Here is a 25249-nt window from a genome sequence, read left to right as displayed (position 1 = left end):
TACATCGCTCCCGGCCCCACACATGCTCCAACAATGGCTTCGCCAAAGCCCCGGAGCTGCCCGCTTTCTTAGAGGCTCATGTTGTCGCGGCCCCCAGTCTGGCTCCCTCCGGCATAGCCCTCTACCAACCGCATCTCATCGTTGCATTGGCTCGCTACAGACATCAACTACAGAATCCAAGGAACGCATACCATTACGGAAGCAGCTGAAACAAGACGCAAAAGCTCTGAAAGCTCAGAAGAGACAGAGGAGGGAAAGCGAGGAAGCTTCCCGGCAAAAGTGGGAGTTGACTGTTGGCATTGAGATTCATGCCCAGTTGAACACTGAGACCAAGCTATTTTCAAGTGCGTCGAGACTATGTCCCTATCCTCCCTGGCCCAAAATGCACAATCTCATCTGTGTTGAGCAGGAGCATCCACGTCGAACACCGACACCCCCAACTCAAATGTCGCGCTCTTTGACCTGGCGTTTCCGGGCAGTCAGCCGGTTCGTGTTTTGCAATATGCACCACTGGAAGCTGCTAATATGTATAGGAATTCCAAGCGACAACTTTGTTACCCGCCCTGCGCGCCGCGATTGCCTTGAACTGCGACATCCAGCCAGTCAGTCGGTTCGATCGAAAACACTACTTCTATCATGATCAACCTGCGGGGTATCAGATTACACAGTACTACGGTAGCTTCCTTTCCTCCTCGGTCGACACGTTTACAATCTGACATTAAGATAGAACCCTTTGCGAAGAACGGGTATGTGGATCTCTTTCAACATGACGGCATTGCACCTGAAGACGGCGACCATGTTCGCATCGGCATCAAACAGATCCAGCTCGAACAAGACACCGCCAAGTCTCAGGAATATCCTCCCTCCACTCAGCTACTCGACTTCAACCGAGTATCCCATCCCCTCATTGAGATTATCACCATGCCGCAGATTCACACCCCTGCCACTGCCGCAGCATGTGTTCGGAAGATTCAGGCCATCCTACAATCCTGCAGTGCCGTGACCATCGGTATGGAACTAGGAGGCCTGCGAGCGGACGTGAACGTCTCAATTCGTCGCCGGGACGAGGCTCCCGGCACACATCAGTATGGGGGCATCGGTGGACTGGGTCAGCGCACCGAGATTAAGAACCTCAGTAGCTTCAAAGCGGTCGAAGACGCCGTCATAGCGGAGAAGAACCGTCAGATTGCTGTTCTCGAAAGCGGAGGCGTCATAGAAGGCGAGACGCGAGGCTGGACTATTGGAAGCACCGAGACTCGGAAACTCCGAGGTAAGGAAGGCGAAGTGGATTATCGGTATATGCCGGACCCGGACCTCCCTCCGCTGATTATCGGCGACGACCTCGTCTCCGGTCTGAGGGACTCGCTTCCGACGCCTCCGGACCAGTTGATCGACATGCTGGCTGGCCCAGAGTATGGACTCTCGATCGAGGATGCAAAGCCATTGATTGAGCTGGACGACGGAGCGAGGTTGGAATACTACCAGGATGTGGTCGACATTCTGCGCGACCTGCAGCAGGACCAAGATCCCAAGTCTCGCGCGGGTCTTGCGCGAGTGGCTGGCAACTGGGTGCTGCACGAGCTGGGTGGCCTCTGGGCCAAGACGGACTTGGCTTGGGATGCGCAACGAGTACCCGCTGAGACCCTTGCGCAAATCATCGATCAGCTGCAGCGAAAACGCGTCACGGGGGCCACCGCCAAACAGGTGCTCGTCATGGTCTTCGATGGGGATCGTCGACCTGTTCCTCAGCTCCTCGAGGAAGAGAATCTGCTCCTTCGTCCGCTGTCCCGGGAGGAGTACATTGCCCTGGCGGAGGCAGCCATCAGTCAGAACCCGCAGATGGTTGAGCAAATCCGCACCAAAAACCAACTGGGTAAGCTAGGCTGGTTTGTCGGACAGATGATGCGCATGGGAGAGAAAGGCCGGGTAGAAGCTCAGAAAGCGGATGAGATTCTGAGAGAGCTTATCCTCAGAAAGTCAGATCAGCCGTAGCAGCTCCTTCACAATCTGTAATTATGTAGTATTCTAGAAATGATACCCCTTGCCATCAGATACCATCAGTCTTCCATGATAGGACGGACAGAGTTCTATTGATTACTCGAACCGGAAATCTTGCGGACTAACGACCGTCATCCTCCGGCTGTCGGACCAATATAACAACGCAGCATCTCCATATGACTACGGACCCAGTATGATCCTCGCGGGAGTTGTATTAAGATAAAGAAGCATAAATCCAAACCATTGGTCATAGAAATATGAGGGTGGAGTGGGTTGAAGCCCCCAAGCGGGTGTCTCTCCTGGACCTGTACTTAGGGGAAACCCATGATCCCTAAAAGCAGTTTTTAGCGATCACCGTCGTGTACCACTTTTCGCCCTGTTTTCTCACGAGGGCAAGACCCCACGGCTGTCATCGGACGGGATAAGACATAAATTGACTTGATCCTCTCATTCTGAGGGTCACATTTCAATCCCCTTTTCCATCTTCCAAGGTATCAATAGTGTTGCAGCTTGCACTCGGAGAAAAAGTGACTAGCGGCCTGAGGCATCTCGGATCTGATCTCCACCGCGCTCAAATCTTAATCTTATCGCTTTAGTTCTTCTAGAACAAGCGCCTTTTTTTTTCCGTTATCAATTCTTGATCTATTGCTCTGACCTCAAGTCTCTATACAAATCCAATCCTCTTCACTCACTCTCAAAATGACAGCCCCATCGACTATCAAGCAAAGATTCCTGTCCAAGCCAAATGAGCTGGGCGTGGTCGCTGTCGGATTTAACGGTGGTCAGGTATGACGCTTACTTGCATATACATTGTCGCAAATCCCTCCACGGAGGAAGAAATTGAGCGACGAATTCATAACTAACATCATCTGTATAGTGCAAACTAGGTGTTGAAGCAGCTCCGCTTGCCTTGATTGAAGCCGGTCTTTTGAATCAAGTGCGCGACGACCTGGGCTACCAACTTCACTATGACGACACCGTGCACTACTACGAGAGCCAGATCCCCATGAGCGACCCCGACCACCGGGGCATGAAGAAGCCGCGCGCCGTGAGCGTCGTGACTGAGACGCTCAGCAAGCAGGTCTACAACTACGCCAAGGACGGCAAGTTCGTCCTCACGCTAGGCGGCGACCATTCGATCGCTATCGGCACCATCTCCGGCACGGCCAAGGCCATCCGTGAGCGACTGGGCCGCGAGATTGCGGTCATCTGGGTCGATGCGCATGCCGATATCAACATACCGGAGATGAGCCCCAGCGGGAACATTCACGGCATGCCCATGGCCTTCTTGACGCGGCTGGCCCGGGAGGACAAGAAGGATATCTTCGGGTGGTTGGAGGATGAGCACATCGTCAACAAGAACAAGCTGGTATACATCGGTCTGCGGGATGTGGACCGCGGCGAGAAGCAGCTGCTCCGGGAACATGGTATCAAGGCATTCAGCATGCATGACATTGACAGGTGAGCTTTTTCGTTTTTTCTCCCTCTTTAGGGGGAAGACCATCTTGGAAAGGGTTGCTAACTATAGTAGACATGGAATCGGTCGCGTAGTCGAAATGGCGCTGGCTCACATCGGCAACGACACGCCCATCCATCTCTCGTTTGACGTTGATGCCTTGGACCCCCAGTGGGCCCCTAGCACAGGCACTCCCGTTCGTGGAGGTCTGACTCTGCGTGAGGGTGACTTCATCTGCGAATGTGTTCACGAGACTGGCAACTTGGTCGCCATGGATCTGGTAGAGGTCAACCCCAGCCTGGACGAAGTCGGTGCTTCAGAGACCATTCGAGCCGGTTGCTCTTTGGTGCGTTGCGCACTGGGCGACACCCTCCTGTGATAGCATTTCTTCTGTTTCCGTTTTCTCTGTTTCTTCTTTCTTTCCACTTTCGCAGGTTGATGGTTATATGAACGGGCTAGACGAGTATATGTACTTGTTAGAATAGACACAATGACCGCCGCCAGGCTAGACAATGAATTGATGAAATGCAGTCAACTGAGGAGAGTAGACAGCTAATAAAATTCACCTACACTTGCTTTTCAAGTGAAAGTACGAAATATATATAAGTCGATGTTAGATGTCATGTCCGTCTCGTACCTGTTGATCGTGCCGGCTCCCGAGCCAATGAGCTGGCTGGTTTGCTGTATTTCCAGCCACCACTATTTACATCCAAACTCCCTTTACCCACGCAGTAGATCGTTTCCTGCCACCCATTTTCAACAAGTTTTGCTCTTCTATCACTAGCATCACAACCATGAACAGTCAATTGACCAAAGAGCAACTCGCGGACGGAGTATCAACTGATTTCTCATTGTTTCAGCTATTGCCATGCACCAACTACCAGCTTACATAACGTCCTGAACAACGCATCAACAACGCGACCAACCAACCCAACAGGCTCCCCATACCTGAAAGCCCTTACTCCGTCCTCAAGCCCGATCATCCACGAGCGGGCCTCAACGTGGGATTGCGGCGCCGATGCGCTGTCTCCGTCCATCTCTCAGTGTGTCGTCCGATCAGTAGCCCGTCGCCAGTTGACACCCAACGATTTCCTTACCTTCATTACGGTCCCTCTCAGAGACGACGGGGTATTAAATTGTCGAAGGCAAACTCCTACCGAGTTTATATCGCAAACCGAGAATAGACTCTATCCCTCCATGCATTATCCCTAAGGCCTATCTTCGAATACCTACCACCAACAATGGCCGCCCGCGTCCGCCGCCGCCGATACCGCTGGCCCGAAATCCAACTCAACATCTGGATCATCATCGTGCTCTCCGCCTCCGCAATCTGCCTGGGCATCTTCGCCTGGTTTATGGCCGTACAGTCGCAGCTTCGCTTGGGGACTCCATGGTAGCCTCCTCCCTTCGCTCCTTTCCCTATACACCTACCCAATGGCAGCTAACGGGATATACTTTCTACCCACAGGCTCTTCCCCTACATGGTCGTAAGCGGCAGCCTCGGCGTCTTCTTCATCTGCCTGGTTCTCTTCCTTGCGGCGCAGCGCTTCCTCCTGCCCGGGATCATCATCATCGGGAGTTTTATCCTGTTTGTGCTGTGGCTGACGGGGCTGATCGAGACCTCGCTGCAGCTGTATGGGGTTGTGGGGAACGTGAACGACAACTGTCAGAACTACGTCGTGGACAATCCTTCCACGGGGAACAATATCAATACGTTGGCGTGGTTGACGCAGAGTACTATTTGTATGTCCATGTCCCTGTGTGTTGGAAAACTGGGGTGCTGATGACTGACGACCATCCCTAGGTAATTGCTGGAAGACCGCGTTTGCGTTTGAGCTGGTCAATACCATCTTCTTTCTCTGGATGATGGTTATGTCCTGGCAGGTTAATCGTGATGTATATGATTGATGGGAACGTTTATGATGCTACATGATTGTTATGTTATGTGATATACCTACTGGCACTTGCATCATGCATGGAAGGCGTTCTTATTTTCGGTTCTTTTTGACTCTCTGCGCTTTGCGTCTCCCTATGTTCATGTCATTCTGTTGTATCCTTATATGGCAACACTTTGCTATCGTCCAATATACCTATGCGACTCTCAACACCGGCTCAATTTTGGCCCAGACTCAAACATGAAGCAGCCCAAACGCCGTCGCTATGCCCTGTCGCATCGCAACCGCACACAAAATCAATTTAGACAAGCATCGAAGAGAATTGCCGTAATATACAGACAAAATCCGCGCGTGTAGACCGGTGAACTGGATTCAACCTACCCATTCTCGGCTGCAATTTCTTCCTCAGCCTTGGGATCGTAGTCCCCACCCTCCAATGCAGCCAACATTTCCCGCTCCAGTTCATCGTCTTCGTCCACCGGGTCTTCGGGATAACTGACATCCTGCCCTCGCGCCGCGGGCTCCTCTGGCTCGTTCAACGCTTCATCCGTATCTCCTCCACTGCGTTCCTTTGGCAAGCTGGTGTGGGTTAATTCCGCCGTGCTCGTGGTATCTGCCGTTGCAACCTCTTTAAGCCCTGTAGTACGCTCATAGGACCGTTTGATACGCTGCGACAGGCGCGAGCCCGCCATTTCTCCCTCTTCACCTTGACTACCGTCCGACTCTTCCTCATCTGTGCCTTGAGACTCGTTGTCGCGCTTGCGCTTCTTGCCAGTTGTTAGGAGCGATACTTCGCTGTCACTTTCGCTCTCGTCATCGCTGCCCAGAAACTCTTTAAGCTCGTCGTGCACTGCAGCCTGCTCCTCAGCGTCATACCCGATGGGGGACATCTCGTTGAGCCCGGAGGACTTCCGAATCTCTTCATTGAATTGCGAGCCCTCATCGTCATCCGTCCAGAATCCGCCAGTTTCTTCGTCTGATGACAGCCAGCCACTTTCAAGCTCTTTTGACCCAGGTGAAATTGGCTCGCCCCGATCATCCGGATGCACAGGAAGCAGGTACGGTTCCTCCTCCAGGCGTCTCCATTGAGTGAGCGAATCCAAAAGCCACTGAGTGGTCACAATCTTGATGTTCGGATACCGCGTGGCCTCGCGGACCTTCGCCGTGCGATTCCGACCAGCCACTAGATGCGTGGTTCTTATATTGATCTTGGTGGAAATGACTGCCCCGAAACTCTTAGCCCAGAGAGAAATGTCGGCGTTTTGTGTATCGGTTCCCAGCGGGAGTACCCCCGAGAAAACCAGGACGACACCGCCAAGCACGCGGTGCTTGATGCGTGGCATGATGTCCTTCACATCCGGCACCAATTTCAGGTCGATATCTTTCTCCTTGGACGTTCCCCGCTCACCTCTCAGGGCTGCCACTCTTCCACCAAGCGCCCGCGACCGCTTCTTATCATACTCCTCGAAGAAATGCCTATGTATCTGGTCCAGTCGTTCCTCCAGGAGGAAGAGTTCCCGATCGTTATCCTCCAATAAATGATGTCGGTGTTTGGTCGAATCTTGAGTGTCTTCTATGCTCGAGGCAGAATCACCGCTTTCTGCCGCCTCATCCTCCGCATCCAGCTCTTTCTGCTTCTGTAATAATGGGCGGTCCTCAACCTGGTGCATGATTGTTTCTTCTTGCGCGACGCTCTGCTCTCGGAGTAACCTTGGATTGTCCCCACCGCCCATGGTCACTAGTTGCTCCAGCGTCGAAACCTCAGCTGCAGGCTTGGCTAGAGCACCATTCGGAGGAGGTTGTTGCGTCGATAGCTCCTTCGTTCCTTTGGCATCCTGTTCCGTAGGCTTGATGGCTCCCCCTAGCTCCTGCTTCTTCGGAAGGAAACTGGAGTTGATATCTCCAATTCCAACGAAAAAATCGTAGGGAAAAACCTTGATCAGATTAGGGCTCCATCGCCAGACGTCTCCACGGTCGTCGATGATGACCACCATCTTTGTATCTACCGGAAATAATCGCTGGAGATTCTTAGCCGTCAGGCTCCCGCTTTCGTCGCGGCTGAGGATGCGATCACCAAAGAGCTTACGGTCTGGATCTATAATGCCAGCTATATGTTGCGCGTAGGCTCTAGTACCCATGGTGTAAATGTGCAACTCGAAAAGCTCTGAGACATTCTGCAAGAACGACTCGAGCCCAGGTCGCAGCTTGACGTAGTACCAGCAACCGCGCATGCCCGGGCCGTCATCAACTAATTGGAAAGCTCGTACGTCACTCAGCGCTTCGTGATTAGGATTGTCCTTGTCTTCCATCCATTCTCCGACAGTAGGGTCAACTGTGGCATGGATAATAGTCTGATCCAAATCAACGACGAGAGACAGCTTCCTATTCGCCAACAAGCGACGTTTCGCATCTTCCTCCACACGCGTGGCTTCCTTTTCGCTTACGGTAAGGGCAGTATTATCATGAACCATCTGAATCGGCGCGCGTGTGGAGTCCATGACCTCAGTATTATATGTCGCCCTGTCGTGATGAAGAACAAAATGGTCAGTTCCCGTTATCTCGGCAGTATCCTACGCAAATTAACACAATGTCACTCACTCGGTCATATCCTTTCCACACTCGGCGCAAAGGCCTCCAAATTGAACCTCGTGTGCACATGGTTCGTCAATCTCCACGACGTCAATGCTACAGTGGATATCAGCACCATGTCCAGCAAATACGCGTTCTCTTCCCAGATAGAGGTTGCCAAGGACTTACGGTACTTCGATAACATCTCCCTTTGCTATTTTCCACTGAACCACTTCACCATCAACGGTCGACTCGAACTTCGTGGGAAATTTGCGCTGAACCTCGACCTTGTTGCCCAGCCCATCACCCTCGGTAACAGTTGTCTGGTAAACGTACCAGAACAAGGCCTCGTCCCTCTCAACCGTGTCGCCCGGCTGTTTAAGCAGCGACGTGACGGTGATCGGGTAATGGAGGCTGGGCGGCAATCGAAGAAGCATGCTCTTGTATCGGGCAGGCGAGGTTGTCTCTCGCTAGTCTCTTATCCAACCCGGTAAACCCTTACCTTCTATAATATAGCTATTATGAGAAGGAAGGATGATTTCCAGGGCGACTCCGATCGCGAGCGAAACAGGTGTGCCCGACCGCTACGGATCCATACCCGAAGCGCCCAGCAAAAGAGAGGAGATTCAGACGACGGAATGTGTACACAAGAGGTAACAGTAGAGAATTTTGTTTACAAGACGTATGTCGCAGGATGCGACGCAAAAAAATCCCAACCCCACGGACGTAGAGGACGGGAAGCAATGTAGCTCAGGCGATTGCCACGAGATGACGCGACCCAAAGCAACACAGAAACAGGCTTTGGTTCCAACTTTGGACTTGGAATTGATGGCGCAGAAAACGTGAGTCTTATATTCAATGTGATGAAGCTTGTTTCCTGTTAAATTGGGAATAAAAGAGAAGATGATGGGATGAGGAAAAGGAACGTTGGTGATGGATGAAAGAAATAAGGCCGTCCACTGTTGTTGCAAGCAAGACCAAGAGCGGCCGGAAAGCCAAGGCAACAAAGCGAGGCTCACCCAAGTCCGTCAATGAGTCGTGTGGTCGAGCGGGGGCGGCAAATGCCTAATTGGGTTTAGCTTACATAGCTTCTGGCCCAGACCACACATGAGGAACGATCTAGCGTATGCTTTACTGTAGCTACTTCTTATTGTATGCAGCAAAATCCGCGCATAGTAATCAAAGTTGGCCGAAAAAATCCGCTATCAATTACAGGTATGAGATCTCCATTAAGCAAAACAATGAATTGCAGGCATCTGCATGGAAGACTCGATCTGTTCATCTTCCGGCAGCGAATCCCAGGCATGTAGAGAGTTGAAGACAAACTAAGCTACCGCAATGAAGCTATATACGTATCGTCGTCCTGTCACAGTTGATATAGCGCGGCGGCTGCATACAGACACGCATTACTTGGCCTTAGCCAGACCAACAGCGTTGTTACCAAGATCGTAGACGCTGTACCACTTCCGCAGGAAAGCGTCTCCCAGAATAGCAAGGGGACCAACAGGCTCGGGGAAGTCCATGCCCATGAAGGAGCTGATGCAGGAGCCCTGGACCTCTAGCGTGTAGTCATAGGGCCCAATGGTGAAGTTGTAACCAGCCAAGGTGAAAGTGAGATCGGGCAGGGAGTCACGCTTGTCGCATTCAATAGTATACTGACCAGTGAAGCCCTTCTTAGCACCAATTTCCTTGTTGCTAACGAAAAGAAGTCAGCACAAGCAAGATTCCAATGATGAAACATTTTCGACAACTTACAGCAGGTCAGCAAGAGTGGATGGGAGGGCAATAAGAGAAGTGCCGGTGTCAAGAATGACGCCAGTGTTCTCAAGCTCAGCGACGTTGTCACCTAGAGCGATGGCATCAAAATCAACCTCCCAGTACGCCTTCCGGCGGAGAGGAATCTTGATCAGTTCGCCGGTGTAGTGGTCCTTATCAACACCACCGAAGGAGGCCTCGGAGTTGTCGCCTTCCTTGTTTGTGTCTCCCAGGTAGAAAGCGAAGACGGGCTCATCCAGGAGACCCTGGTCCAGCATGTTATAGAAAGGAGGAACAATCTTGTTGACGGAAATGGTGTCGTATCCCAATCCGAGAATACCGTCAAATCGGCCAAAGGCAAAGGCAAGACCAGGCTCATTGGTGGCCTCAGCAAAATCCTGCTTCTCGACCTTCAAATCACCAATCTGGAGGGTGTCCTGAGACACAAACCCGCTGAGCTCGCCGGATCCGTACCTGATGGAAAACTCGGTGCCGTTCTTCTTGTAGGTGGACGAGGCAGACGAATCGTACTTGCTGTGCAGGAAGCAGGCGATGGAGGTACAGTCGGAGCCAGGCACCCACAGATTCGAGCTACCAGTGTCAAGGACAACCTTGAACTTCTGCGGGGGAGTGCCAAGTGAGATCTCGGAGAAGTCTATAAGACGACTGTGAGTAATTTCTGCAGGAAATTACAGCTGCTCAGCTCTGATGTCTTACATTGTGCGTTCAAAAAGTTATCAACCAATACGTCGTGGCGGCTCATATCATTGAGCGAGTTTTCCTCCAGGAGCTCCTGGTGGACATTGGGACGGATACCCATGTATTTCTGACCCAGGGCGCGAACATGAGCGTCAATGTTATGGGTGTACTGCAGCTTTTCATCAGCGCTCATCTTTCTCCCAGTGTCTCACTTCAAAATCAAGAGATAATTGATGGGCTTTCATGGTCACTTACGAGCTGCTCATCAAGAGGAACCTTATTAAGCTTCAGTTTGTGAACAGCGGCTGAGGCGTAGCCCAACAGCACAGAGGCTGTGAGCAAGGAGGTGGATTTCATGACTGGTAAAAGCGCGGGAACAATAATCTAATAAAGAGAACGGATTGAAACAACAGAAAGAACGTATAATCTTCGATGGTGGAGACGATGAAGAGAGAAGAGAGAGATGGTTAAGAGACGAAGAGTTGGTAGGCAGTTAAGGTAGATGGAACGGGAGCTGACGCCTGGGAAGTGGAGGTGATGTGGATGACTGGTTGCGGAGCTACGCCCCTGCTTTGGATCAGTCAATCAACGTGATCCAACTGCGTCACTGGGGCTGGGGAGGGGATCGTCACGGGAGTCGGATCAATTGATAAGCACGTCCGGCCTGGTTGCTACATATGTACGACGGCAAGGTACTGCCCTTGATAACAAGTACAACCCATCATGCTTTCTCTCTTGAACTTGCCGCCCTGATGGTGAATTAGTGTTCAAGTATCTCCCAATAGAAGTCATATATCTTCCATTGCCGTAGCTGCGAGTTGGCTAGTTCTGTACGTGTTACTGTAACTTGCTTGATGATGTAACTTCAGTTCTTAGTCCTGCTGCCTCGTACTAGATCAGGTAAGCCATTCTTGGCGTCAGCAAGGGCACAATCTTGGTTTTGTCTACGAAGCAGGTGGCGAATGCTAAAGTACCTAGGCACTCACGTGTAGTGTACTACGTACTATCTACAGGCAAAAGGATTGATATCCTGGAGAATAATTCTTCTCCAAAAATGCGTCTTTCGCGGTACTACATGTAGGTTACCTAATGTTGAGGGTTCAATCCATGATTATTCTCTCGCCTGGTGCGGGTCCCATTTCCACCTCATAAATACCAATCATTGTACACAATTTACCGGTAGAATTCGAGCCTGTAACGCAATAGTTAGAACTGGTGGTGAGACAGATTTGAGTGCAGGGAAGAGCATACCTGTCCGCTTCCTGGCCGGTCTTGACCTGAGCAGCATAGGCATCATCGAGGTCAGACTGGATGATATTGTAGCGATTCTTGCGAACAGCACGTAGTCCAGCTTCCTGCATGATGGCGGCAATAACAGCACCGGAGAGTGGCTCGTTTCGTACGATAAGTGAATCCAGATCGACCTCTGGGGACAAAGACATCTTCGATGCGATCGTGGTGAAAATCAGTCGACGTTCCCGTCGGTCACGCAGCGACGGAAACTCAATCTTACGATCCAGACGACCTGGACGCAAGAGGGCAGGATCCAGAGTATCCGCTCGGTTGGTGGCCATGATGACCTTCACATTGCTTGTCTGCTCGAAGCCGTCCATCTGATTGAGGAGCTCAAGCAGGATACGCTGGACTTCACGATCGGCACCAGTCTGGGCATCGAATCGTTTGGTAGCAATTGCATCAATTTCGTCAATGAAGATAATGGCGGGTGAGTTCTCACGAGCCATTCTGAACACGTCACGAACCATGCGAGGACCTTCTCCCAAGTATTTCTGGACAAACTCCGAACCATTCACACGAATGAAGCTGGCAGTTGTGCTGTTTGCCACAGCTTTGACCAACATTGTCTTACCAGTACCGGGAGGGCCGTAAAGTAGAACACCACGAGGCGGATCAATACCTTGAGTAGTATAAGCAAACCAGCACTAGACATTCCTCTCAATGTCTCCGACTCACCAATCTGTTTGTAAAGATCGAAATGCGTCAATGGTAGCTCGACAGCCTCCCTAATCTCCTGCTTCTGCATATCCAATCCACCGACGTCGGCGTAAGTGACATCTGGCTTTTCGTTCTCGCCGAGCATGGCGATGGACGAGTCTGCCTCTGGAGGGAGAATATCGACAAGGGCATTGGAATGACGGTGCAGGGCGACCGAGGAGGATGGCTTGAGTTTCTCGCGATCGAGTGTGGAAAGGATGCGAACGACATAATTCGAGCCAGTTGACGACTGCACGATACCGGTGCTAGGAAATCTCAGTCAGTATATCTCCCTTTCGTCATCCTCTTGGTGCCATACTTCTGATCGATAGCTTCCATAAATTGCCCGATAACGAGAGGGACGCTCTGTATCCGTTTGATCTCCTCCTGTGCGCGGACGAGCTCTCGCTTCAAACTCCTGCAATCGGATGGATCATTAGCTGCTTCAGTTGTTGATAATAATATGGAGGATAGGTTGTGACTTACCTTTGTTCATCCTTAATGTACTCTTCTTGAAGCTGGATGTATCTGCTTTGGGTTATTACCTGATGATAACAGGTCTGAGTCTCTCGGAAGGTGCCATACTCTAAGTGTCTTTGAAGTCTCTTCAGAGTTGCATACTCATCACCTCCATCTGCATCTGTGCCTTCGAGGGAGTCTATATTAGGGATGGTATCGAATGGCGCCGACTTGCTAGGCGTGACGTTGGTCGCCGAACTCTCCACAGCGACGTCTCCCATCATGAATGAAGGCGTTCGAAGATTGGGTGTGGATGGCTGCAGAAATCGGTTGAAAGTTTTTAGGGGAGAATGCAGTACGGACAAGTCTTGCGTCAAGTAGAAGGGGGTGTTGCTTGTGTATTGAGTCCGTCTTCTCGGTTGGAGCTTTCGATGAATAATAATGAAGGCCGGCTCAGATACCTACACTGAGCTCAAGCTGTAGTCACGTGGTTATGTAGCTTGGCGCCGCCGCCAGAGAGCTATCGAACACCTGGGAATCCGATCTCAAGAAGCTCTAAATTCATCTTTCTGTGTATACCTAAGTTCCTGAAAGCAATGTGTTTACTGCATATATATTTATGTATTGTCAGATTCGTACTCGCGCTTTTTTGTATGCAGGACTATGGCCATTTTGTCCAGCTCGAGTAGCTCAGAGGACTATATATAATCAGGATGCTCAGCGTCCAGCAATAAGCAAAAACCCAGTGGAAGATGAATAATTCACACTTCTTCAACAGCAACGTAACTTGGCTATCTACGGTAATGCCATGGCAGGACCAAGGCTCTCTCCGCTTATTGATCCTTAGGATACTCAGAGCAATTCAAATAGCCTAATCGCCTGCAGCACAGTCTCCGATCCTTTCAGCAAAAATGTAAGTGACAAAGAACGTAATTCATGTGCTAAGACTTGAGACCCACAACGTCCCTATGTATATCCTCGAATGCTATGGTTGCACATAGACTTTTAGCTAATGTCCGTCGAAGGAGTGGCATGAGATCGAAGAGCAACTGGCAAACACGTTCATGAACAAAGTTGTACCTGAAGAATCCGCCTGCAGGACTCACAATGACTTACAATTGCGTAAAGACTAAATTTCACTGACTCGAATACGATCGGGTTATCTATGAGATATCCGCCCATTTAGAAGCGCTAGTGGAGTTATTATTACTTCTACCGTAGTAGTAGACTACTCCGCACTGTACTCTTGTTACACAATTGCTGTCACTTGAAGTGTCTACATAGGTGAGAATGAAATACATTATGCCGATTGTGTCTTGCAACCTGAAGTAGAGTACGGAGTACAGGAGCTGATTCAAAGTCGAAAGACGATATCGTGGAATCGGGCTGCTTATTGTCATGATTTGAATGCTTCTTTGAGTGGGGTTAGCAATCAAAAAGATCAAGGTACGAACGGAGTAGTTTAGGTACTGTCGGGACGATCAACCTCGTAGGAGGAATGCACTCATTTACTCAACAGTCGACATTCGGATATACCCAGATGGGTACTTGACTATGTCCTGACCAGTCACCTTGCTCAAAATTGGGCATATAACGACGTATGACCATTATTTTTCGGCATCTTTCAGGCCAACTATTGTACTATTATTCTCATCCCTTGAAGTATAAGTATCTAAGTCCTGTTCCTTCGCTCTACGTCTCATCATTCTCCCTTGTTCTTCATCTCATTATATCGTATCTTGTTGACTATAGCACCATTTCTCCCAAGTCAACTAGCAGTGGATACCAGCTGCTAGTCATCATGCGTCTTCTTCGACATCCCATCGACTTCGCCTCTATAATAATCGCCTCTATGGTTGTCATAACAGCCCCATCAGCCGGAGTTTGCTGATATTCCTAGTCATACTCCGTATACGTTGTGATCATGTATCCCGGAAGGACCAAGGCCAAGCAACTTGCATGAGTGATGTGCACAACCAGCGCATGACATTTAGGACCATTTGTGCCTCCAATATCAAATGCTGCCATGGTACTGAAAAGGAAACTGATAGAAAGCAGCAACAATCCTGAGCGATCAAGTCTCGGCGCCACAAATTTGCAACAACATTGCAAAATATCAACGTCTATCTCTTGCTCCTATTCCTGATCGGGTGCTAACTAACCCGAGTATGGCAGCAACAGGATAAAGGGACACTTCTGATGAAGTCAAAACTTTAAAATGAACAGTGGACTTGACACGAGATGAATTCAATGAATTCAACATGGGAGTTCCTCACTCCAGAGAATATCACTCTTTTTTAATTAGTTTCAAGAAAACTGACAGTGCAATCAATCCTTAAGTGCTGAGCAGAAGATCTTGGTCATATCTGGAGTCTCTGGACTGCCAGAAGCGGAACAGCAGCATTCCACATGATGTGCTTACCTAATCAGGCCAGTGGCATTATTGCACCCTGACCCGTTCGTTGCTTGTTCTTGCTGCTTCTTTTTCTGCCGTTTTGTTCGAACCCCCCCCCTTTTTGCCGACTAACTGACTGGCCTCTCTTTCCGTTGCTACTGCTGGTAAAATAACCTACTGGAAGACTAAGGTACCCCCAGTACCCGTACGTACCTCTTTCTGTCTGGTTTCAATATCATCCCTTCCATCTCTCTTATCTTTGGGCTGCTACTGCTGAACACTCCTCTTACGCTTGTTCCATTCCTGTCTTCCCACGCCTCCACTTTGTCTGCCTTTTTCAAGCGGCCCCCCCTTCCCCTCATCGAAATACAGGAAGGAATTTCATTAAAATAAAATAAAATTACGACTCTCCTGTGCACTGCTTTACTTGGATCTGGTACGTTCAATACTAGACCACCCACCCACTTGTCTTATGCCATTGGATTGTGCCTGCTGTGTCCAGAGCACACTTCACATGTGTCGCCACGCACTACTGGCCATCCAATCTGGCCATTCTTCGGGACCAGTCACACACGTTGCAATCCCCATCCTGTGGTGCTCAAAGTTCCAGCGCTTCTTTGGCTTATTATCTTGTCTTATTGATTAAAGTCTTCATTACTCTTGTATTCTGTTGTTACCGTTTTTTATTTAGTTGCTTCTTTACTTATACTGATGGTTGAGCCTCATTGACAGTTCCATCCCTGTTTTCTGCCTTTGCGCTCCGGCGCCTGCAATCCCGTGACTTCTCATCGTCCTCTTTGCACACTCTCAAGCCTCTCAACCGCTGCTATTTCGGGACCGGTGTAATCGTACGCTTACGAGTCGGCATCTAAGTTATCCAGCCTTGTCGGTATGTACAAAACCTTTGCGCTATTTTTATTCCCTCAGTACCGATCTTGTTCCGTGTCTTCATTACTTGCAGCTCTTGCGTCGAATGTTTCCGATAGTCTGTTCTGTGTGCTCGTTGCTTCTCAAATGCTCGTGTCGCAGACTCAAAGCGCGACTCAACCACAACCTCCGACGCGTCTATAGCCCCCCACCTTGTCCTTTCTGTGATGAGTTTCGTCAACGGTTGCATCATTGATTTTCATGTTGATCTCGTCGCGAGACCAACAGTTGCTTATTAATGATGGCCGAGCCTGTTTTGTGCGTGTGACACATTCGCTGACGATCGTCGCCTTGCAGATGGGTTGGTAAGACCACACGACATGAATGCCTGGCTAGCCGACGCCTCGAACCTCCAGAGCCATGACAATGGTGCCTTTAATCAAGCAACAATAGATCCATCAGCGGCATTTCTCCATGCATCTCCCACGCCGCCAGACCCCAATCAGTTTCAGCGCATGTTCAATGGAGTACCGCGAAATGCCTCCCCCGGATTCCACAACCCTAACCAGGTGATTCCGTCCAAGAGATCACGACCAGAGGATGGTCTCTCAATGTCGCCTAGGCAAGCGCCTGGCGGGCTTTCTGTATCGCGATCTCAGACGCCTCATCAAATGCCTTTCCCTGGTTACCAGGGGCCTGCGAATGGCGCCCAGCAATTCCCTTCCCATGCCGCGCCGTACCAACATTTCCAGCAAGGGACTCCGACCAATGTCACTCAGTCCCCCATCATGCAAGACTTTGACCAGCACGGTGTGCAGAGACTGGGAACGGCCTCTCCTAGCCCATTCTCGCCCGCTGGCCCTCATGTCGGCCCTCATATGTCCCCGTCGCAATCAGATCATCCAAGTAGAGTCAACACACCGCAAAACAGCTCATTTATTCCAGGTCAGCCTTTCCCTCAAGGGATGGGCCCGCAATTTGCACCCGCTCCTACGATGACTTCTGCTGCTGTACAAGCGCCCATGCAAGCGAACTTTAGCAGTATGCCGCAATATCAGCAAGCAATGGCCGCTCAACAGCAGCGACTCCACGCGTTGCAGATGCAGAACCAAGGTCGTCCTATGAATATGAATCCTGCGATGGCAGGACGCCCCGTGGCAGCGGGGATGAACGCGATGGCAAACCCTCAGCAAATGGCAGCCATCAGGCAAATGCAGCAAAATATGGCCAAACCACCCAATCCTGAGGGCTTTATGAGGTCGTTGCAGAAATTTATGATGTCGCGCAATCTACCTTTGGATCCGAATCCCATAGTTTGTGGTCGCCCTATCAATTTGGTCCAGCTCTATGCGACCGTTATGAAACTGGGTGGTTCAAAGAAGGTAAGCGCCGCAAACATGTGGCCTGTAATAGCCCAACAGCTTCAGTTCCCTCCGATGCAATTTCCTATGGCTGTACAGGAGATTCGGGAACACTATCAAAGGAACCTCGCTGCGTACGAACAGGCTTTTCTCAGCACGCAACAGAAGCAGTTTGCAGATCAAATGCAGCAAAGCTCACTGCCGCGACAGCCAAGCGATCCATCGGCTCTCCAGTTTCAGTCGCCAACAGTCAAACAGGGCCAAGGATTCGAAGTACCTCAACCAGTTGGTGCCTCTCCTGGTACCATGTCGGTAGCAAACAATGCGCAGCAAAATATTCCAAATGGCTTCGCGACCCCGACTCAGGTCAAAGCGTCGAACAAACAACCACAGCATCGACTAAGTGTATCCCGTCAGTCTCAACCTCCAGCAACCCCGCAGGATTCTACAGGCCAGTTACCAAACCAGTCCCCTGCTCAGTCAACAAAACCTCTTGGGGCAACACCGGGAAAGTCGGCTAAGACATTCGAGCAAGCCTCTGATCAACCTTTGAAACAGCCGATACAAGATCCTTTCAAACCAATGGTTTTGCCGGAGAGCAGCTTGCACGGTCCGATAGCTTTGGATGAAATGTACCAACTTGGGGAAGAAATAACTAGGTTGAAACCAAATGTGCCTTCCTTTGCCGAGCTTGGCGTTATTGACATTCACGCGCTCACAATGAGCGTCAAGTCTGGTATTCATGCGGAGATGCGCCTGGCGTTGGATACTCTTGTATCCCTCTCCTGTGAACCAGCCGTCCAAATCTCGCTCGATAATTGCGAAGATTTGATTGATAGCTTGATCGAATGTGCCGAGGACCAAGCTGATCTGCTTGCTGAACACGCCGTGGAGGTTTCGGACGTGATGTTACTCCCCTCGTACGAGGAGATTACTCGTGGATGTCAGGCAGAATGGACTTCTCTTGCCGACGTCCCTGAGTTTGGAAGCCTTGAATATGAGCTCGATCGGGCTGTTGACAGACTCATATGCGTCACCACAATATTGCGAAACCTTTCCTTCACTGAATCAAACTTTGGGTTACTATCAACTGCCCCCGTTGTACAGTTCATATCAACCATTATCCGATACTTAGGGACTCGAAACATGCTTCTTCGAACCCATCAGAACACGTTGGATTTCATGAAGGACGCTGTCATCTATTTGAGCAATTTGGCGCATGTGATTCAGTTACCAAGCAAAGAGGAGGCCCTTTGTCTATTGCATTTCCTTTTGTCTTTTGCTCCATTTCCTCCTCCAACGTTGGGTCCAGACGGCGTCATGTTTACATCCTACAACGCCTCGATTCACAAATACACACCCGCCGCCGTCGACAGCTTAGCTAAGCTCCTGGCCAGAGATGATCCCAACAGGATTTTTTTTAAAGCAATATTCTCCGGTGATGGAGCGCCCGGTCCACAGCATGAATTGCTGACCCGTGCCTTTGGACTAGCTATTTGTCCAGTCCCCGATCAACTACGGAAACATCTGGCCATAGCGGACGCCCGCAAGGTATTCCTCATGCAGGGACTACTGGCAGCCGACATTCTTTCTTCGTTTGCTGATGGTACCCTGGCCAAACAATGGCTTGAGTCGATCGACGGGTTTGCTATTCACCTTCTGCGGCTCTCATGTTTGCTAAGCACTGAACGTGTCCCTCCCCCTAATACCAATTCTCGCCAGTCCCATGCTGCCCGAGGTCAGGCGGAGGCAGAGGCCGCCGCGTATAGTTCTATTATCAATCGAGGTTTAACAATCCTGTGTCGTCTAGCGGAGAAGTCGAAGCTCGCTGACAATAGTTCCGCGCGGAATTTTCCGTCGGGAATCATCCCGAAAAAAGAGAGCCTACTTGGTGCATTATTGATGCCCAATGTTGATCCTGGCGTTGTTCGGCAGCTGATCTCTTATGCTCGTTTAGCCGAGTGAAATGTGTTAAACCTAATGGGATACTCCGCTTCTTGTGCTCTTCCAGCTTCAAACTCCCTTTCTTTGGATATTCAAGTGACCCTAGCGGGCTTGCCATCTTACAAAGCCAGTTTGTTCATTCTCGTGCCTTCTTCTGATCTCAATGAGGACTCACTCATACCTGTTCCATGCCTTTTTTGTATCTGTTCGGCGCCGGTGGGAGAAATATTGTGGGGCGTGACTGTATCATTCTGTCTATCACTGTAAAATACCCTCGGGCAAAAGAATCATTCATGATGTCTATATGGGTAAATACACCATCGTTGTCATCATCTCAAACCATTCATTCTCCGTTTGTAATGACCTACGTATGCCTGGTTCTCTTCGCTTCACATTAAAGAGGGAGACCACAAGCTTCTCCGCAAAAAAATTGGTTTCGTCTCTAACATGGGACTAGAATGACCCTGTAGAATATATCAAGAACCTCGTCTGCATTCTCACGGATACTAGATGCTGAAGCTTGCCTTCAGGTCCACAATTGTAATTCCAGATGCATAAGTCTTTTCGTCTGATTTGACTGGACTATTGGACATGTACTAGAGTGTGAATAGTACAAATAGCCACACAACCGAGAAATGGCAGAGATGAGATCAGATGCGGAAAGGATAGAAAGAGGAGGACAATCCCCAGAGTACAGCAGAAGCCAGAGCCTTCAATGACAGCAATGAGAAACCCGCAACACGGACACCAGCAAGAGAATCGTACAATGCAAAAAGGGACATGAAACGAAATGACGATCCAAAGACAGTGAAACGCGATAAACAAGTAGCCCGTTCATGCAAATTGGGCATTTTCCATGGGCCCCTTCCCTCCGCATAACAACATTTCACTTCCCTTCTTCGGTCCTTTGGTAGTGCGTTTGATGCTGAAGCTTGAAATAGCTCTTTTTCGTGGAATATGTAAATCGGTAATCGATTATCGAGTAGATGATGATAATAGATATTGGGTACGGAAAGGTAATCGTTCATGCTGAAAGAGCTGATACGTCACTGCTTAGAAGTTACGCTCCAGAAGGAACTTTTGAATCTCAGGCTTCCGCCAACCCTACATGGTGTCAATTAGCGATTGGATTGATAGGGCAGAAAGAGAGCACTGGACCGCGCGAGGTATATCCACTCATACCTTGACAATAATATGGCCATTGAGACGGTTGATAGTGACGTCGGGGCTTTTTGGCGAGCGAGGGTCGCCGCTTTCAAGACCGAGATATCGTGCAAGGTCGCTCCTCAATGCCTCGAGATCACCTTCCGTCTTCTGAATCTTGGTCTGTTGCTTGGTACCACCGGCTTTTGTGACGAGATATACGGGGAGTTGGTTTGATGCTGTGCGGCGAATGAAATATGGGAGGTTTGTGAGCTGCAGGTTTGCGCCAGGAAGAGGCACGGCTCCTGTTATTGCGGAAGGGTTTTCTTTCAGAGTCTGGGATTGCCGTTTGAGCTGAACCAGGAACGTCCGGGACTGATGGGCGGAAGGCTTCGATTTGGAGAGTTGAGCGGTTCTCAATGAGTGAGCTGCAGTAACACACGTTAGTACGATAATCTCCAATCTGGTTCCCAAATCTGCTTCTCTGTTTCTATTCATTTTTCTGCTATAGCTCGCTTATGGATAGAAACGCATGGGACAGGCGGATTCGACGGAGACTTACGAGAAGAGATCGATCTAGACTGTGAAAATAATGTGGAGAAGGGGCTACATGTCCTCGACGAAGCGACAAACTGTGAAGCATTGAGGAAGACGGGAGCTGCAGTCGACTGCTTGCGAACAGCCGAGCAGACTGGCAGAGACTGCAGGAAAGATGCCATCGGCTGCGGATATGGAAAAACGCGGCCTGCAATGGATAAAACTCTGGCAATCCCGACGTGTGGATGTGATGAAGAGCCCCGACAAGAAATGGGTTCTATCACAGGGGATGTGAGCGCGACGTACGATCGAAAAGAGGTCCTACAGAAATGTCAAGCATCATCCTACAACATACGATTTCTTGCGTTCTGCGCGGAGACCTGTTGCTAGTCCCAAAGAGGGCTAGCGCGCCCACCAGCCCTCCCGCCCACATTTTCGCCAGCGCAAAGAAACCGCCGCACACTTACTTTGGCACGGGACGAAAGAAGAGACAGAGAGAGACTTCAACACAGTCCTCGCTGCTGTTCCTCCACTTCATATACCCCGCGCTTTCCTCTCATCCTGCTGTCCATCCTACACCAATATGGCAGCCAACGTTCCCCCTTCCGCTGAGACTATTCTCAGTGGTGCCGCGGCCCACCCTTCGACCGCTGAAGAAATCGCCAACCAATACAACCTGCTTCCCAAACTGATCCCCTATCTCGACCGTCACCTCGTCTTTCCTCTGCTTGAATTCAGTTCGGGCCAAGATGACGAGAAGGAAGTTGTCCGTGCGAAGTATGAGCTTTTGAAGCACACGAACATGACCGACTATGTTGCCAATCTCTGGAAGGAGATCAACAACTCCGACACCATTCCCGATGAGTTCGTGAAGAAGAGGGAGGAGGTTCTCGCCAAGTTGCAACAGTACGAGGAGGAGAGCGCCAAGATCACCCAGCTGCTGCAGGATGAGAGCGTCGTGGCCAACCTGCGAAGCGACAAGGTCGCCAACTTGAAGTTCCTCGAGGAACAGCACGGAGTGACCATTGAAATGGTCAACAGCCTTTACGACTACGGCCGGTTCCAGTACAGCTGCGGCAGCTACGGTAATGCGGCAGAGCTCCTCTATCAGTTCCGTGTTCTTTCGACGGATAACGACAAGGTCGCCTCGGCTACATGGGGTAAGTTCGCTTCGGAGATCCTCACCACCAGCTGGGAGGCTGCGATGGAGGAAGTCCAGAAGGTTAAAGATTCGATTGAGACCCGTCTATTCAACAACCCTCTGGGTCAGCTCCAGAACCGCTCCTGGCTGATTCACTGGTCTCTTTTCCCCTTCTTTAACCACGATGCCGCTCGCGATGTCCTGACCGATCTCTTCTTCTCCCCCGCCTACATCAACACCATCCAGACCAACTGCCCCTGGATCCTGCGGTATCTTGCCGCGGCAGTTATCACCAACCGTAACCGCGCACACAAGAGCAGCAGTGTATACCAGAAGCAATTGAAGGACTTGATCCGTGTGGTGCGCCAGGAGGGTTATGAGTACAACGACCCTATCACCGACTTCGTCAAGGCTCTCTACGTTGATTTCGATTTTGAAGAGGCTCAGAAGAAGCTGGGCGAGGCCGAGGATGTGCTTCGCAGTGACTTCTTCCTTGTTTCCACCGCTGATGCCTTTGTCGAGGCTGCTCGGCACCTCATCTCCGAGAGCTACTGCAAGATTCACCAGCGGATTGATATCAAGTATGTAACAGTATCTTAAATTTGAATGACGAGGCGGCGGACAACTGACATTGGAAACTAGGGATCTTTCTACCCGTCTCGGCCTGAACCAGGATGAGGGCGAGAAGTGGATTGTCAACCTGATCCGCGACACACGTGTTGATGCCAAGATTGACTACAAGGAGGGCACCGTGATCATGAATCACCCTCCCCAGTCTGTGTACCAGCAGGTCATCGAGAGGACCAAGGGTGCTTTCTTCCGGACACAAGTGCTGAGGTTCGTCCGCTTATTGTATCCACAACACTGACAAATTACTAATTTTTATTCTGTCACAGCGCGGCTGTTGCGAAATAAAGTAAAGAATTCGATTTACGCCCCGAAAACAAAATTCATCCTTTTTCCTTCCTCCGAATGGTTCTGTTCATGTTAAAAATTCCCACTGTCTGTGGGTTTCTCGTGTGATGGGACCAAGCAGAGTGGCATCAGGCTGGCGTTCAGGTGGTCCACTTTTCATGTTCCCCGTAATTCCTCCTTTCTATTTTATGTTGTCAGTTTTAGATATCTCTCTTGGGCCCCCTGCTTGACTCTCTTTGTGTTTCTGTGATGGTGAGAAAAGAAAACGAGTGGCCATTGATTGAAACTCTTGACATTTCTAAGGGTCTAGAAGCGAGGGAAGAACCGAAAGGGAAGCCAGCTCGAGTCCGTGTTCCGGGACTGGGATTTTACTTCAGAGCCGGGCGAATGACCGATTGTAACGATTGATGAGAGTCATATTGTTTCGCATGGTCTCAGAGCTTTGTGCTATGTTGATTGATCCATTGATATATGCTGTTACGAATGGTCTATAGACAGATGAGTGAAATTCAGTATCAACCTTCCGGTTACCTCAAGTCATTCCTGTATTCATTCGGAATGAGACTGCCTTTGGAGAGGGATGTTCTCGTGTATTTGTAGTAAGGAAGAGGTCATTGGAGTACGTCTCTAAGACGAAAGAAGGCGATCCACATCAAGCCAAAGCAACCCGAAAATGAATTGTAGTCGAGACCAGTTGTTAATATATGGCCCGATTTCAGATCCCAAGAGTTGTTCGAACAAAAGACGAATGTGACATAGCGCTTGCAGCGAAAATGCCGGTCTTGATTAAGAGGAAAGAGTAGGTGAAACATGGACTGGCGCGCTCGACTGGGGTATATTGTGAAAAGCAAAAGCCCGGAGACAATCAAACGAATATGCTCGACGACATCACTGGCTCTAAACCGGTGAAAGTCTATTGTCAATCGAATGATTCGGGATCATCGCCCACGCCGCCCTCCGTGATCAACGGGCTGCCTGCGACAACCGAAGGTGCGCACCGGTACGATTTCGTTGATATAAGGCTCTGACTCCCTGCAGGAACTGGGTGTAAGGATATCCCCTGTCATTCGAAGGGATTCCTGCCGTTCGTACTCTCGTGACATGATGGCCAGATCGTTGATTTGTTCCTGTGGGATCCTGTTAGTGGCAGGGCAGTAGGAAAGCAAATGCCAGAAGGGAGCAGAGACCCGCGTCAAAGGCACACCATTGATGAGATAGCCGTCGCGCCCCTGTTTGTATCAAGCTCGCGGATTAGGCACACTCTTCCCATTATCACACTTTCGCCAACTAAGTAATCGTTTACCTGGTAAGTATAAGGTCTCACAGTTGCCGATGGTCCAAGGAAATACTGGATATGGCCCAGCACAATATGTCTTGAGAGACCATAGCCTGGTAACCAATATTGCTGGACTTGTGACATCTTCGAAAGTGTTTTGTCCTTCTAGATGGAACACTTTGAGGTATATAAGCTTGGTTGGATGCTCGCGTAGGATGCTGTTTAAGGAAGTTGATGATGGCACGAAACAGGTACATGAATGGACGCCGTGTGTATATATAGCCCCAGGCCGACTCTACTCATGTAAGGGATAACGGCGAGATAAATACGAAGGTCGTCTGCATGAGCCCGAAGGAATTGATTGAAGTTCGAGATGCTCAGCTGCAATACAGTCATACTCGCTTAGTGAAGCTGATCAGCACTTCCATTTGCAATCACTATAGAATCTTCCAGAGGAGATCACACTTACAGTAGTCCAGAACCTCAAAGGAGTATCCGTCACGAGCAGAGTGATAAGATGGCTGGAAAGCCAATTTGGCTCATTGTGCTCATCGGATCCCGGAAGGACCGCCTCACTCTTTGAGAGGACGAGATTCAACCCCCTTTTCGCACCGGTAAAACAAAAGTGAGGCTTGACTTTGACGAAGACTAATACCGTTCGCAAATCGAAGCCAGCTGCACCCATGCCATGCGCTCCTAGGTCGCTGCGCCAGGGCCGGATCCTATTCCTTAATCGTGCGTCTCAATTTCAAGATCCTTGGACTAGATTGCGGTGAACATGCGGCACCAAATTGGTTTGTTAGGATGTTGTCGTGGCTCCATGCGCTGACATCCTAGTAGAATATTTA

The 25249-nt window shown here is 50.0% G+C and overlaps 9 protein-coding genes across 9 annotated transcripts; 5 read left to right on the top strand and 4 right to left on the bottom strand.

Annotated features, from left to right (window-relative positions):
• Positions 1 to 22: 22 nt before the first annotated feature.
• Aud_003433 (glutamyl-tRNA(Gln) amidotransferase subunit PET112) lies at positions 23 to 1992 on the top strand (the record flags this gene model as incomplete). Its single annotated transcript, XM_043288383.1, has 4 exons — positions 23 to 344; positions 410 to 486; positions 534 to 675; positions 728 to 1992. 4 exons carry the CDS (start codon positions 23 to 25, stop codon positions 1990 to 1992), a joined length of 1806 nt encoding a protein of 601 aa, XP_043144318.1.
• Positions 1993 to 2697: 705 nt separating this feature from the next.
• Aud_003432 (arginase) lies at positions 2698 to 3833 on the top strand (the record flags this gene model as incomplete). Its single annotated transcript, XM_043288382.1, has 3 exons — positions 2698 to 2784; positions 2876 to 3459; positions 3530 to 3833. The coding sequence occupies 3 exons, from the start codon at positions 2698 to 2700 to the stop codon at positions 3831 to 3833; spliced, it is 975 nt and encodes a 324-aa protein (XP_043144317.1).
• Positions 3834 to 4695: 862 nt separating this feature from the next.
• Positions 4696 to 5362, top strand: Aud_003431 (uncharacterized protein; the record flags this gene model as incomplete). Its single annotated transcript, XM_043288381.1, has 3 exons — positions 4696 to 4847; positions 4923 to 5197; positions 5259 to 5362. 3 exons carry the CDS (start codon positions 4696 to 4698, stop codon positions 5360 to 5362), a joined length of 531 nt encoding a protein of 176 aa, XP_043144316.1.
• Positions 5363 to 5726: 364 nt separating this feature from the next.
• On the bottom strand, positions 5727 to 8354 carry fcpA (protein-serine/threonine phosphatase; the record flags this gene model as incomplete). The annotated part of the gene is made up of 3 exons (XM_043288380.1): positions 5727 to 7869; positions 7948 to 8034; positions 8107 to 8354. The coding sequence occupies 3 exons, from the start codon at positions 8352 to 8354 to the stop codon at positions 5727 to 5729; spliced, it is 2478 nt and encodes an 825-aa protein (XP_043144315.1).
• Positions 8355 to 9323: 969 nt separating this feature from the next.
• On the bottom strand, positions 9324 to 10728 carry Aud_003429 (pepsin-like aspartic protease; the record flags this gene model as incomplete). The annotated part of the gene is made up of 4 exons (XM_043288379.1): positions 9324 to 9612; positions 9673 to 10327; positions 10390 to 10540; positions 10627 to 10728. 4 exons carry the CDS (start codon positions 10726 to 10728, stop codon positions 9324 to 9326), a joined length of 1197 nt encoding a protein of 398 aa, XP_043144314.1.
• An 816-nt stretch (positions 10729 to 11544) lies between these two features.
• rpt3 (proteasome regulatory particle base subunit RPT3) lies at positions 11545 to 13103 on the bottom strand (the record flags this gene model as incomplete). The annotated part of the gene is made up of 5 exons (XM_043288378.1): positions 11545 to 11563; positions 11623 to 12286; positions 12343 to 12629; positions 12683 to 12781; positions 12850 to 13103. The coding sequence occupies 5 exons, from the start codon at positions 13101 to 13103 to the stop codon at positions 11545 to 11547; spliced, it is 1323 nt and encodes a 440-aa protein (XP_043144313.1).
• A 3361-nt stretch (positions 13104 to 16464) lies between these two features.
• Positions 16465 to 19410, top strand: Aud_003427 (putative ARID/BRIGHT domain protein (SWI1); the record flags this gene model as incomplete). The annotated part of the gene is made up of 1 exon (XM_043288377.1): positions 16465 to 19410. The coding sequence occupies one exon, from the start codon at positions 16465 to 16467 to the stop codon at positions 19408 to 19410; it is 2946 nt and encodes a 981-aa protein (XP_043144312.1).
• Positions 19411 to 20442: 1032 nt separating this feature from the next.
• On the bottom strand, positions 20443 to 21502 carry Aud_003426 (mitochondrial 54S ribosomal protein mL49; the record flags this gene model as incomplete). The annotated part of the gene is made up of 4 exons (XM_043288376.1): positions 20443 to 20493; positions 20572 to 20960; positions 21095 to 21390; positions 21450 to 21502. 4 exons carry the CDS (start codon positions 21500 to 21502, stop codon positions 20443 to 20445), a joined length of 789 nt encoding a protein of 262 aa, XP_043144311.1.
• Positions 21503 to 21652: 150 nt separating this feature from the next.
• Aud_003425 (eukaryotic translation initiation factor 3 subunit E) lies at positions 21653 to 23078 on the top strand (the record flags this gene model as incomplete). The annotated part of the gene is made up of 2 exons (XM_043288375.1): positions 21653 to 22791; positions 22853 to 23078. 2 exons carry the CDS (start codon positions 21653 to 21655, stop codon positions 23076 to 23078), a joined length of 1365 nt encoding a protein of 454 aa, XP_043144310.1.
• Between the last annotated feature and the right edge of the window lie 2171 nt (positions 23079 to 25249).

This window comes from Aspergillus udagawae (genome assembly GCF_001078395.1).
Source record: "Aspergillus udagawae IFM 46973 DNA, scaffold_2, whole genome shotgun sequence".
NCBI classification, from domain to species: Eukaryota; Fungi; Ascomycota; class Eurotiomycetes; order Eurotiales; family Aspergillaceae; genus Aspergillus; species Aspergillus udagawae.
Note: the sequence above shows the minus strand (reverse complement) of the source record. Positions and strands in the feature narration are given on the sequence as shown.